This window comes from Culex quinquefasciatus, chromosome 3, assembly GCF_015732765.1.
Source record: "Culex quinquefasciatus strain JHB chromosome 3, VPISU_Cqui_1.0_pri_paternal, whole genome shotgun sequence".
NCBI lineage: Eukaryota > Metazoa > Arthropoda > Insecta > Diptera > Culicidae > Culex > Culex quinquefasciatus.
Window position 1 is genome coordinate 74,105,448 of NC_051863.1, and position 13,753 is coordinate 74,119,200.

Here is a 13,753-nt window from a genome sequence, read left to right on the forward strand (position 1 = left end):
CTGCTGAACCATCTCTGGAATTCACCTGACGTGGGCAGTATGCAGCAATGAAGAGTACTGGGCCAACCGAAGTGGGAATTTCCACCCCAACGGCCTCGATGATGTCCAGCTTGAAGTGTGGCAGCCGGCGTGGCTTGAGATCACGATGAACAGCGACAAGCACACCTCCTCCTCCAGAGGTGGTCCTATCGAGCTGCGTCGCGATCTTGTAGTTTTGCAGATAAACTTTTTCACCGGGCTTCAGATGAGTTTCCGTGATGGCAGCTACGTCGATCTCCTTCTCGCGAAGAAAATCCACCAGCTCTAAGTTCTTCCTCCTAATGGAGCAAGCGTTCCAATTCAGCAGCTTGAGGGACCTACGATCCATACTGGATGACGAACGAGGTCAGCACTTCAATCTGCTGGGTCTTGGTTTTGCATCCACGCAGTGCAGCGGACATCTGTTTGAAAATATTGAGGAGTTCGGTTGAGGTGTAAAGATCATTACCATTTTCCTCAACTGCTGGTTCTTGGGTTGGTCTTGGCTCCTGGCTGAAGCCCGGTGGTGGCGGTCTCGGCTCCTGGCTGGAACCCGGCCGTGGATGATTCATCTCAGCTCTCTTCCTGGGATCCAACGGCAACGGTGCCAAGTTCGGGACCTGGCGTCGCGGTTGAAGAGGTGGAAAATTTTGCTCCACCAGGGCTGGAGGAGTTCTACGACGCTGAGGCTGATTCTTCGTCGATGCTTGCTGCCGAATTTTCACGAACTCAGCTCTCTTGGGGCACTTTCGGTCGGTTGACGAATGCTCACCGTTGCAGTTGAGGCACTTCACCAGCGAATCTTGGATGCACTGGGATGTGATGTGCGCATCGGTACCACATTTGGCGCAACGACGCTTTAGGTGGCAGTTCTTACCTCCGTGCCCGAAGCCCAGGCAGTTGAAGCATTGTGTGACGTCACGATGCACTGGTCGGTATCGCTCCCACGACACGATAATGTTGAAAACCGCTCGGATTGCCTTCAGCTCAGGAAGCGTCGTCGATCCTTTAGCCAAATGCAGCAGGTAGAGCTGGTCACGGTACTTGATGTCTTTGTTGCGTCGGCTCATTTTGTGCACGGCCAACACATCCAGTTTCAAAACTTTTAGCTCGGCAGCTAATTCCTCCACTGGCATGTCGTACAGACCTCTGACGACGATTTTGTACGGCTTATCCATGACGACATCATGGGTAAAGTACTCCGCCTCGTTTTCGGTCAAGTAATCCTTGACCAGTTGATAGTGCTGCCTGGATTGCACCAGCACCTTAAATCCGTCCTGACACAGACGAATGTTGCCTTGGACTTTCCCAGACTTGATGAGTTCAACCAGCCCCGCACGAAAGTCGATCGTTGCTGCTGATTGCCTCACATAAAAAGGAGGCAGTTTCTCCTTTCGCTGTTTCACTTCATTCTCCTTTGCTTCCGCTACCTGGTCCTCGTCAGGCAGTCCAGCGAACTTGTTGTTCTTCAAAAGCTGCTCCTCGTGCGACGAAGAGTTCTCCTCCTCCTCATCCATCGGTACAGTACCGTCGCTCTTTTTCGTCTTTTTGCTGTTCGATGTCACTTCCAAAAGCACCTTCCTTTTGGAAATTCCCGGTTTTGGCCATCAGTTGAGGCCTCAACCTTCCTTTTGGAAATTCCCACTTTTTTGCCTGCTTGAGCCGCAGGTAGGGCAATATTGCCGGCGTTTTGCGCCGGGACGCGACGAGTCATGTTGATTCAGACAACCTTCACCAACGAATGCTCGGATAACAATGAACTCGTGATGGTTATACGCAAACCCCTATGTAATTGTTTGCTCTACAATTTTGTACAACATTGTTAGACTCTAAAACAATACCCTGCAAAGTTAGAAAAAATACGAAATCCTAAATTAAAAAAAAAAAATGTTTTGGATGAAAAAATTTCGCTCAAAAAGTACATTAAATTTCCCTTAAAATGACATGCCCCAAAAATTTGTACAGTTGAGTAACGGAAAATGGCAGAGTTTTTAAAACATTTTTAGTGTTTTATTCGGTGAAAAATACGTTTTTTCGGAATTTTTAGTACGCCATCATCCCTTTGAAGCCAAATTTCTATCTCATCACCGTTTAAGGCTGCAAATTATTGAACAACACCTCTTTTTCGCATGTTCAAAAATGAAAGGGGTCGTACTACGTCACGAGATATCAAAAAACTGACCTCGGATTAGTGATCAGTTACCCCTTAGGATAAAGTTTCACACAAATCAAAGAGGAGTAGGGGCAACTTTTCCCGATTCCGTGTAAGTTGGTAGAGAATTATCCTTGGGTATTTTTTTCATTTAGAGCAATTTTTTTTCTTTTTAAAAAATCGTGTTTTTTTAACTTAGCAGGGTAATTTTTTAGAGTATTACAATGTTCTAACCAAGTTGTAGAGCAGACAATTACAAAAAGGAGTTTGTTTATAACCATCACGAGTTATCGCGATATTACGAAAAAAAAAGTTTAAAAAAAGTTACTTTTTGCGTTTTTCTTTGTTTCGACGTTCGTTTCTGTCGCGAGTGACGATGAACGGCCATGATCGCAGTTAGACTCGTTGAAGATGGGGCTGTTTGAGTACCCCAGAGCTGGAGTCAGAGTCGGAGTAATAAAAATCAAAACAGCCGGAGTCAGTAGAGTCGGGTCATAAGGGAGGCCTGGAGTCGTTTTCAGGGTTACAAATCTGTCGGATGATGATTGGATGTGACTAATCGAAACCCTTCACAACATTTTATAATGTTAGCATCGTAATAATATTTACGGTAATACGTTTGATAGAGACGCACGAGAAATTTTTGATAGTTATTTGCTTCTCAAGATTCTCGTCAATGTTTTTCATCAGTTGTGCTTATCAGTTTTGCAAGTGAAAGTGACATATTTTGAAACCAAAAAAATCCTAACAAATATGAAATAATGTCTACTTACCACGTCGATGAGCTGTGACAGTCGCAGTCCCATTTTCACCGTTAGTCGATCGGAGTTGTTGCCCACGGGCCGTATCAGTCGGTTGTAGTTGCTCAGCAGGTCGTCATACAAACGCTTCGAATCTGGGTTGGCCAGGCCGGTAGCAAAATTTAACGCTATGAACACAGCCGTGAGTAGCACGCTCCCCATCTTAGGCCAGGTCCACCCCTAAAAGGAAGAGAGAGAAAGAGAAAAAAGGTGGAAGAAAAAGTTAGGCAAAAAATGGTTAAAACAGCTCTAAAGTTCCGCTCCAGGGCGCTTCCACCCGAGGGTAATTAAGATAATCAGTGTGCAGTCATGTACCAAACTATTACACCAAGCTGGGCTAAAGTTCTGTTGCAGAGATTCTAGGAAGAGGAGGGGTAGGTTCCAGGTCGTAAAGGAAGGCCACTTCTCCCGGCTGTCGGTTGACCACAGCCATGCTTCCGGGAGGGCCCTTCAAACGAGGATGATAAACTTTTATCCTGCGGGGGTACAAAGCTTTTGGTGCGAACTTAAATATGCACGAAAAGTGAAAAACTCTCACTCGTCGAGAAAATAGCTGGAGTGAAAAGGATGCCGAAGGAGTTTTTGGCTCAAGAGGTTATCTCTTGGAATTATACTTGTGTGTGCACTTCGTACAGCATTTCCTCTTTTTGTCCGGAAAATACCATTCCTCGCAACAACAGCAGGGGAAAACTTTTGTGGCTTTTCCCTTTTTGCCTCGTTACAAAGCAACCATCACCACCTTCGCTTTTCCCCTTACCTTAAAAAAAAGCATCACCAAATTCTGTAACTTGGTTCGGTTTGGTCCAGTGCGATCGGTGAGACTCTTGAAAAGTGTGTTGTGGATGTAATAAAAATTCAAAAGTTGAAACAAGTAAACATTTTATTCATCAACAACGGCGGCGGTGCCGACGAGAGGAAAACTTTGAACTGAAACTTTTGGATTTGGTTGGTCTTCACGGAGTTTGGACAGCTTTTCGATTTGGGTAAGTTCCATTGGTTAGATGTTTGAGAGTTTGTACTTTGTGTAATGTTATTATCGATACGGATTTACAAAGCTATTGAAGGTTTTTTTCACACTAAAAAAAAATGAGTCGCTTTCCTATAAAATTTAAACATGCCATTTTGATTATTTTGAATGAATTCTATATCTTAGACTTTTTTTTAGAGCTGAGGAGCCAGCAAATACTTAGGGGAGAGTGGGGAGACTTGATCCCCGGGGACACTTGATCCACAGCTTTTATCTCATCAGCATGCGGGTAAAAAAATAAAAAAATAGCTTTTTTCTAGAAAGTTGTGCGTAATTTACTCAAACTTTTTTTTGAAATTGATTTTTTGAATGATTATTTCTCGAGAAATGATTGGATTACGAAGCTTGATCTTGAGTCGGAGCCAAAAGCAATCCTATACCTTTCTTTAGTAAGAAAGGCAAAAAGTTTCTCACAGTTTTCGAAAAGGTTTTGCAAAAGATATTTTTCTTTGTTTTGATGTGTATAAAAATCACTAAAAAATTATTCATTTTTTTAACATGAATTGTTTGATAAACTTATCAACTACGAAAACCTTACGCATTTGACGTTAAGTTTATCGGCATACTATTTTTACAATCAATTGTTTAAAAAAGTGCAATTAGGGAGACTTGATCCCTCCATTTTTACAGTCATTGGAATCAGCCTGAAGCTTAATTAATTGGTTTGATTTTTCGTACATGCTTTCTTTTAGTCGTTTGTTTACAAACATGAGATTGATTGTGGACGAACCGAAAAATTTACCTTTTTCGAAATATTTTTTTTAATCAAAATTGAGCATGTTTACAAAAGCTGGTAATTTTTGTCTACAAAACATTTGAAAAATGGTTCAAACTGCAGTAAGTGTACAACTATAGTACACTTACTGCAGTTTGAACCATTTTTCAAATGTTTTGTAAACAAAAATGACCAGCTTTTGTAAACATGCTCAATTTTGGTTAAAAAAAATATTTCAAATTTTTAAATATTTCACATGCTAAACTTGTTATACTTTGAACACAAACGTACAGGTTTTATGTGAAATTGCTGTGATTTATAGAACATCCAAAGTGGGTAAATAAGAAACATCAAGTTACCCCAGAGTCTCGGCCCGAAACTTCAATCACGAACAAAAGCAGCGAACCAAATATTGGCAATGACGTTTTGGAATTTTGACAGTTTGGAACGCATGAATTACCCCATTATCGGTTTCCCGCACGGGTGATGTGGAAATTGTTGCACATGGATAAAGTTGGGAATTTTGCAAATTATTTTAATTTATGTTAAATTTCAAAATTTAAACACGAATCTACAGCGAGTCGACGTGGAAACTAAAGATACACTAAAGGCACGATGGTGTGCTGTGCAATCTTGATCAGAAATGCGATAAAAGAGGTTAAAATTGAAAAATAATAATAAAGCAAATTCTGGTCAAGAATGTAAAAAAAATATCTGTTTTCTAAAACTTAATGTTATTGCACAATACAGTCGACTCTCTGGCTGTCGATCTTCTCGATATCAATATTGCTCCATCTAACGATGAATTCTTCAGTCCCTTCAAACTGCATACTTCGATCGGCTTTATTCCTCGATATTTTCTCTTGCTTGAAGGATCTCTTCCTCGACGGTCCCTTGGATTCTGTTTGCTTTAAAAATCTCTTCCGGTTGTCAATATTGTCACTATCTCATGGCTTGCATAGACATTTTTCTTTGCAAAACGAAGCTTTGAAGGGTGTTTGACATTAGTTTGTTTTTGTTTGCTGGACGTTGCCATGACTCTCTCTCATAGCTGGGTACCAAGAAAAACATATTTTCAATCGAGTCTTCATTTTGCATCGTTCTGTAAACTGATGATTCTCTTCCTCGACGGTCCCTTGGATATTGACAACCAGAGAGTCGACTGTAATTATAGATTTTTTTTACTAAAAAGTAAATTTTTCGGTTCGTCTACAATCAATCTCATGTTTGTAAACAAACGACGCCATATTGCCAATGTTGTTCGGTAGCTCATATCAGGCCATCGCCGGGGCCCTGAGTTACCCCTAACATTTTGAAAATGCCTATTTAAAATATTTTTTAAATGCTTGGCATGATTCGAAGAATTCAGCTAATTAAATACCCTTTTCAGCCAAACATAGTTGATTTTTTAAGCTTTCAATTTATGCAAAAGGTTCATAGTTTTGTGAGAAATTGACAGAGTTATGTGCGATGCAAAAAAGGGGATCAAGTCTCCCCACTCTCCCCTATCATAATAGAGAAGTTCTCTTCTCTCGCAAAAACAAATCTCATTTTGATTTTTGTCTACTGATTCCTTTTGTATAAATAAACCCTTTTTTTTTAACTAGTTTCTTTCTGTATACAAATTGTGGGACTGTCCACAGAAATGTCCATCTGCCCATCCATTTTTCTGATCAATATATACACTCTTAAACAAATTTACCCATTTGTTTAATGACATTTTATTACAAAACTTGATTTTGAAAACTATGAAAAACGGATTGGAGAAGGGATTTTCTGATTGACACCAAATCGATCAGAAAATCTTTTCAGCTCTTAAATTTGTAAAGAAACTTGTATGAAGAAACTGATGATGAGAAACGGTTTATTTGGACAAAAAAAATACAGTGAAAAATCGATTTGTAAAATTCAAGAGAATTGCTCAAAACAAAGTCAGTAACAGTATTTTATTTTTAATATCATATTTCCAACAACCCACACACTTTTTCTACACAGCACTTGACGAATGGTGGTAATTGGTGAAGACTTGTTCAGTCCCTCCCCCTGCCAATCCTCCCCACAAAAACTAAGATCCAGCTTCCCGGAGAAACCCCGCAAAAAGCACGAAATGTGTTAATCGTTCCTTGTGTAATTATGCAAACGAGCGCATAAATTACAAGATTTTCTTCCGCCGTTCGATTAAACGTCCCCGGAAAAAGCTTGTAGCAGCCATTACCGTTTTCCCCGGAATTATACGGAAGATGTTCCCACAATTCCCGCATCCTTCCGGGGCTGGCGCAGCAGCAAACAAAGAGTGCATCCCCACCGGGAAAAAGGCAGAGAGACAGAGCGAGTCCTGACAAGAGTCCAATTCGCCAGTCCTGCACTGCAATGTCCTTCGCCGCCGTCTTAACACGTTGCTCGTAAAGTCAATTCCAACAATGAACGAGTTTTCGGGAAAAGTTTTTCCCAAAGGACTCGCTCTCGCTCATAGAGTTTAATACTTTCATTTATTTTCCCGCTGGCAATTTTGATGCATACTAAATTGGGTGTTCTCGAACCAAACAGCCCCTCTCCCACTTTAATTCCCAGGACGGAAAACCCTCCCCACATTGGAATCGGCGGGGGAAGAAAAAACGCGCGGTGGAAATTTGCATGTGCAATCTAGGTCGCAATTGGTATTGAGGGCGAGGAACAGCATCAAATATTTAGCGGGGACAAATAAAAGAAAATTTGCTCGCGTTTGTTTTCCCTCCCCCCCGCACCGGGACTGGTTTAGGGGAAGCTGAGAATTCATTATTTCATTGTAGTAATTCAGGGATTTTAAACAGTAGAAATACTTTGCCTTTCATCGCTTTCTCTTTTCATGAGCGTATTTCTAGTGTTGTAAAAGTTTGAATTATTAAAAAAAGGTGTAAGTTTTCATTTGAAAAAAGGGAAACCCCTAATTCAATCCACCTAGAGCTGAAATGGAGCCTTTTTAACAAAATGATGAAATAAATCAAAAAAATTAAGTAGAAAAACTAACATAATCCACCTATGTGGTTTTAGTCTTCCTCACTCTTTACCAACAATGAGTAATAAGATGGGTTTGGACACAAATTTCATCATTTTTTTCTAAGATCCGGAATAATAAAGTACATAAATATCACTTTAGTGGTCATAACTCGAGACAGGGTTGCCAGATTTTTAATATTTTGGACTCATTGAAAAGGTCTTTCCATTACCTAACCAACGATGGGTCGGATAATCGATCAGAACTTTGTTTACATACATTTATGTGAGATCCGACTACAAAAATGTACATAAATATCACTTAAGCGGTCATAACTCAAAGCAGTGTTGCCGGATCGTCAATCTTTCAGACTAATTGAAAAGGTCTTTTTATAACCTAACCAACGATTGGATGATGGATCCGGACATCGTTTGAATACATTCAAATGTGATCCGGCTTCAAAAAGTTCATAAATATCAGTTATGTGGTCATAACTCGAGACAGGGTTGCCAGATTTTCAATGTTTTGAACTCTTTGGAAAAGTATTTCGATAACCTAACCAACGATGTGTTGGATAATGGATCCGGAAATTGTTTACATACATTTAAGTGATATCCGGCTACAAAAAAGTTCATAAATATCGCTTAAGTGGTCATAACTCGAGGCAGGGTTGCCAGATCGTCAACGTTTTAGACTCGTTGGAAATGACTTTCGATTATCTAACCAACGATGGGTCGGATGATGGATCCGGACATAGTTTACAAACATTGAAGTGAGATCCGGCATCAAAATTCAAGCACCCGATTCGCATCTCTGACACTTTTTTATACGTAACTTATGAACTACTTATCGGATCATCAAACAATTCAATAGCGCAGTATGGGGAACCAAACCGGATTGAATGCGACTTGTTTGACTCAAATCGGAACAGCCAGTGCCGAGAAAACTTGGCAGGAATTTTGAGCATTAAGAGGAATACGCACTCACATACACATCACATATACATCAAGGTGGGGTTTCGAGCTTTAATTAAAAAGTTCATTTTTAGAGCAGGATTATAGCCTAACCTTAATAAGGAAGACAAAAATATGGTAAAACTAACAAGAAAAATAAACTAATTTGACATCTATATATATATGTATAAAAAATGTCGATGGTTTTGTTCGAACGCGAATCAGATCAATACGGAGCCTCGGATCGAGGTGCTCTTTGTTGCGTTGGGTTCGTATAAGCCCAAGGAAGGTTTGGAGTTTGGAGTTTCAAAACTAGGCTATAAAGTAATTTTTGTTTGTAAGAATTATGTTTCCATCATTAAGGCGATGCAAATATTGTTTTAAGTTTATGGCCCCCCAAAACATTTTTTTTCAAAAAATTCAAATTTTAATTGAAATAGCAATGTTTTTTTCATGCGTATTAAATCATATTCAGCATGTCTGGAATCGACTAAAAATATTTAGAATTTTTGTGAAATTCCGTTGCACAGTAATGCAGTATTGTTTTGTACACCAATGATTGCAACACAACTGGGAAGGTGCAAAATTATTATTAAAACTCTTTTTTTTACTAAAATGATTTTTTTACTAAAATGACAAGCCATAGTTGTCATTTTTTTATTTTTTTTTTTTGACATCCCCCCCCCCCCTTTCGATTTTGGCCAGAGTCGTGGAACAAAAAAAATCAAACCATCCACATTAACGACCCCCGGGTTTTTTGTGGTCTCTATTGCAAGTTTCTGCACGAACCTAGGAGTCCGAAGGCTTGAATGAGGAGAGCACCCAAACCTCCACCCCAGTGTTTGAACTGACGACCTTTGGATTGCGAGTCCAACCGTCGCCAGCGATTCCACCGGAGTAGGCTTGGTTTGGTGTGTTGTTTGTACTTATGGCATGGAGACTACTCCTACACCTGGAATGACTTAACGGCTTAACAACAACCAAGGCCGGGACCGACATTTTACTTCCTCATCCGATGGAAGGTTGCAGCAGAGTCGTGGAACATAAACTTCGAAAAAATATTTGCAACGGCCTAACTGATTTTTTTTCATGTCCAACCTGGTAGGGTTAATATAAAATGAGCAAAATTTTGAAAATATAACAAAATAGTTGTTTGTATAGTGAAAATATGCCAATTAAATAGAAATACGCCCGAATCTTTAACCTGCTAAACAATTGGAAATTGCCCCTATGTGATTTTCTCTTAACCCTCTACAACCCAACCCCGCCATTAGACGGGCTTCGATCTAAAAATTCGCATTAAAAAAACAAATTTTCAACCATTTTTTGATCTTTTAAAAGCATTGACAAGAAGAAGCTTTAAAATTTGTGTGACTTGTTTTATGTGACTTTTCCAATGTATTTAAAAATGTCATTTTTCTGGGATCATCTTTGGCTGTGTTTCTTACTAGCATTTTCAGATTATGCCTCTAAGCATTTTTTTTAATGGTATCGTTATTTTTTTTTGGAAATTAAATATGTCTTTATTGAACTTTCTTATAATAATTACATTTCATTTACATTCTAAGTGGTATGGCTAAATGCTCTTCATCTTTGTTATATTTTTCGTTTTCTTATTAACTGTTCACATTCATTTATTTACTTCAAATTGTTTTACATTTCTGCATTGAACCGAATACATTTGGGTAAAAAAAAGAAAAAAATAACTTAAACAACTAATCCTAACTTAAAACTAAAATAAAAATTCTTTGAATTATTCAAAATCATTAGAACGAGTAAACTACGAACTGTATTTTAAGATAAATCCTCCAAGCATTCTCACTTGTTCTGCACGAGTTTTGCAACCACGCAATGTTGTTGTCATCTCGACGAAAATGTTCAAAAGTTCTTGTGGTGAAAACAGGTCACTACTGCCTTCATCCGTTGATGCTGGTTGGTTTTCCCTCGGTTGCTGACTGAAGCCTGGAGGTGTTGTATTCTCTGCAAATCTTTGCTGCTGATTCAACGGCAATGGCTGCAGATTTGGAACCACTCGAACAGATCCCGCTCCAGGTGACGCCAGAGCAGGAAAATCTACGTCCTTGAAAGTTGGTGGTGTTTTGCGACGATTTGGTTGGTGCCTCGTCGTCGCTTGCTGCCGAATTTTTACAAACTCAGCACGTTTTGGGCAGCTTCGATTCTTGGTAGAATGGTCGCCGCCGCAATTGAAACATTTCGCTTCGATGTTCTCGTTGATTGTGTTGAAAACTGGAGTTTTGTGCTCACCTCCGCAGGTTGCACAACGACTCTTGATGAAACAGTTCCTTCCACCATTTCCAAACTGCAAGCAGTTCGAACATTGTGTCACGTCACGGTGCACTGGACGATAATGTTCCCAAGTCACGATGATGTTGAAAATTGCCCGAACTGCTTTCAGCTCAGACGGCGTTGTCGATCCTTTCTCGAGATGAACCAGGTACAGTTGATCACGATACTTGATGTCCTTGTTATGTCTCGTCATCTTGAAGACTTCGATCACGTTCAACTTCAGAGTTTTGAGCTCTTCTTTCAGCACATTCACATCCATGTCGTACAGGCCTCGGAGGACCTGTTTCATGGGGCGTTTACCTGGATCGTCATGGCTGTAGTATTCAATCTTTGTGTTGTTCAGGAAATCCCGAACGTAGTTGTAATCCTTTCTGGTAGGTAGCAGAATTTTGAGTCCATCAGCACACAAGCGAATGGAAGCTCGTAAAGCACCAGATTTGATAAATCCGGTCAGCCACTTTCGCACCGAATCCGATGACGATGTTTTCACAAAAATGGGTGGCAACTTTTCCCGTCGTTCAAATTCTTCCTTCTCGCTCACGTCCACAGGGAGGGTAGCGAACTGGTTTCCAGACAATTTTTGAGCGTCCTTGCTCAAACTGCCTGGCTTTGCAGGTAGCGCTTCGGCATTCTTTAGCTTCTTCAAATCTGCCGATCCTGCTGGTGAGGACCGCCTCTTTTTCTTGCCGTGAGGCATTTTTGCACTTTTTAAGCACTTTCAGAAGTTAATATCCAGGAGTACCTCACTGATTGGTGTTCCACAAAGGAATGAATGGTATCGTTATATTGTAGAAAATGTGAAAAAAAAAAACAAGCAAAAAATTAAAAAAGTGGCTGTAGAAACATGAAAAAACTAAATAGGCAATAGGTAATGATAGGAGGTGGTAAGCCAAATACTATCAGAAACTAATATAAACTAAACATGATAATGCGAATTAAAATACTCAAAATGAAACAAGAAAAAAAAACAAGAGAAGTTAAGTTTTTCCAACAGATCGAAAATTGTTCAAAATGACTTCCTGAGCACGGGACAAAAAAAAATTGAAAAATTGTGGGCAGTAGAGGGTTAATTTTGCCTGGTATTTTAGCAAGTAGGGAGGCAGAAAAGCACTGAAAAAGTGCCAAATGTTCAGCTCAGGCGACGGAACTTTAGAAACGGCTTCATGTAGTGTTGTTCTGTAATTTTGCAGGGTTAAAGCAACCGTCTTAAGTTTATACATCAACATTTCTGTAATTTTTTACCCCTAAGCTTAATTAAAAAAATGCTTTCAGCGGAAAAATGACCCTTCTGTGTTAAGGCGGACTCAAAAAGCACAAACAATTTCCCATCTAATGACATAGACCTTGAAATCGTTAATGTTACATACTTATTTGAATTTTCCAAAATTGAAAAGATTTTTAAAAATAAATGCATTTTTATTCTTTGTAACACAGTTTTTCAGCCGGTGGCTGGTTCAACTCTAATTGCAATTGTCGTTTTATTTATTTTTTGATTATAATCGATTGCATGTTTTGGAAGGTGAAAATTAAAAAAAAAAGCAACAGGATTTGCTCTAGGAAAGAGATTTTTTCAGCGAAGTCATCTTAAGATGTCCTCTACACAACCCTTTTAACAGAATTTGTTTAATTTAGAAGAATCTGAGAAATGGTGAAATCCGTAAAAAATCACTTTGACCCAATCTCACCCCCAGACCCAATGTCACCCCCACTGACGGTATTTCTTTTTACAAAAATGTTTTATTTGATTATTTTTGAAATCAAATTTACAACTCCAATACTTCTAACTTACGTGAAATTTTCCGAGGATTCCGAATATGACAAAATTGAGCAAAAACAAACGTTGTAAAATGTTTATAGTAGAAAAATCGAAAAACTATGAGAAAAACTGCGATTGGCCAAAAAGTTATTTCCGTAGACTTATAGTCCATGAAATTACCTATTTTTTACCGATGGGAGTATGGGTGTTGGAGGCTGTTGGAAAAAGATATTAAGGTTTTAAAAAATCCATTTTTAACAGTAATTTGCAAAAGCTATGAGAAAAAATCAAACCAATCCTGGATGTCTACACAGAAAAAAAAATGTGAATTTACTCGACACGGAAAAAATGAATTACATGTAAACTCAGTTGATGTAAACGTGAGATTCGACGTAAACGGTTGAATCACACGTAAAATCATGTTTTTACGTATAATTTGTTGCAAATTTACATCAAATTGCATTTAAATTTAAATGTTTAATGACGTGCAAAAGTGTTACATCATAAATGATGTAACATTCGGAAATATTTTTTTGTGTGTATGGCACATTTTGAAGTGCTTCAAAATACCTTTCGAATGCATCTAAGAGAGTTGGAATTGAAGAAGTTTTACGGAAATGCGAGCAATTTTAAGATTTTTCATGTTTTTTGGACCTCAAACTTCAAAGCACGTTTTACCCCACTTGCTTTTGTCGTAGAGGGCTCATATTTGGCATGAGTTCATCTTATGTATAGACAAACAAACGCTGAAAGTTTCATCCAAATCGAAGCACCTCGGTACGATCTCTAGAACAAACCGAGCAGAATTTACAAATACTGCCTCTTAAAATAAGCCAGGGAATAATATTCAATTTGTGGAGCAGTGTTTCAAAATTCGCGAAAGTTTGCTATTTGTTTTATTGTTCTAATTTCTCAACTTATTTTCTAACTTCGGGAGCTTGGTAGTTATAAGTATACGTTTTTGACTTGCAGTCAAGAAATAAGTAGCAAAACATTTTTTTTATAATTTTAAACGATCTGTTTTGCTTAATTAAATCGAGAAAAAGATTTT

At 38.9% G+C, this 13,753-nt stretch overlaps 1 protein-coding gene across 1 annotated transcript in view; it reads right to left on the reverse strand.

Annotated features, from left to right (window-relative positions):
- Window positions 1-13,753, reverse strand: part of LOC6039236 (acetylcholine receptor subunit alpha-like 1) — a 232,809-nt gene that overhangs the window by 66,261 nt on the left and 152,795 nt on the right. Inside the window, exon 3 of the mRNA XM_038264193.1 lies at window positions 2,944-3,150. Within this exon, the coding sequence (XP_038120121.1) occupies window positions 2,944-3,132 (189 nt within the window). The 5' untranslated portion in view covers window positions 3,133-3,150. The remainder of the gene's footprint in view (window positions 1-2,943; window positions 3,151-13,753) is intronic.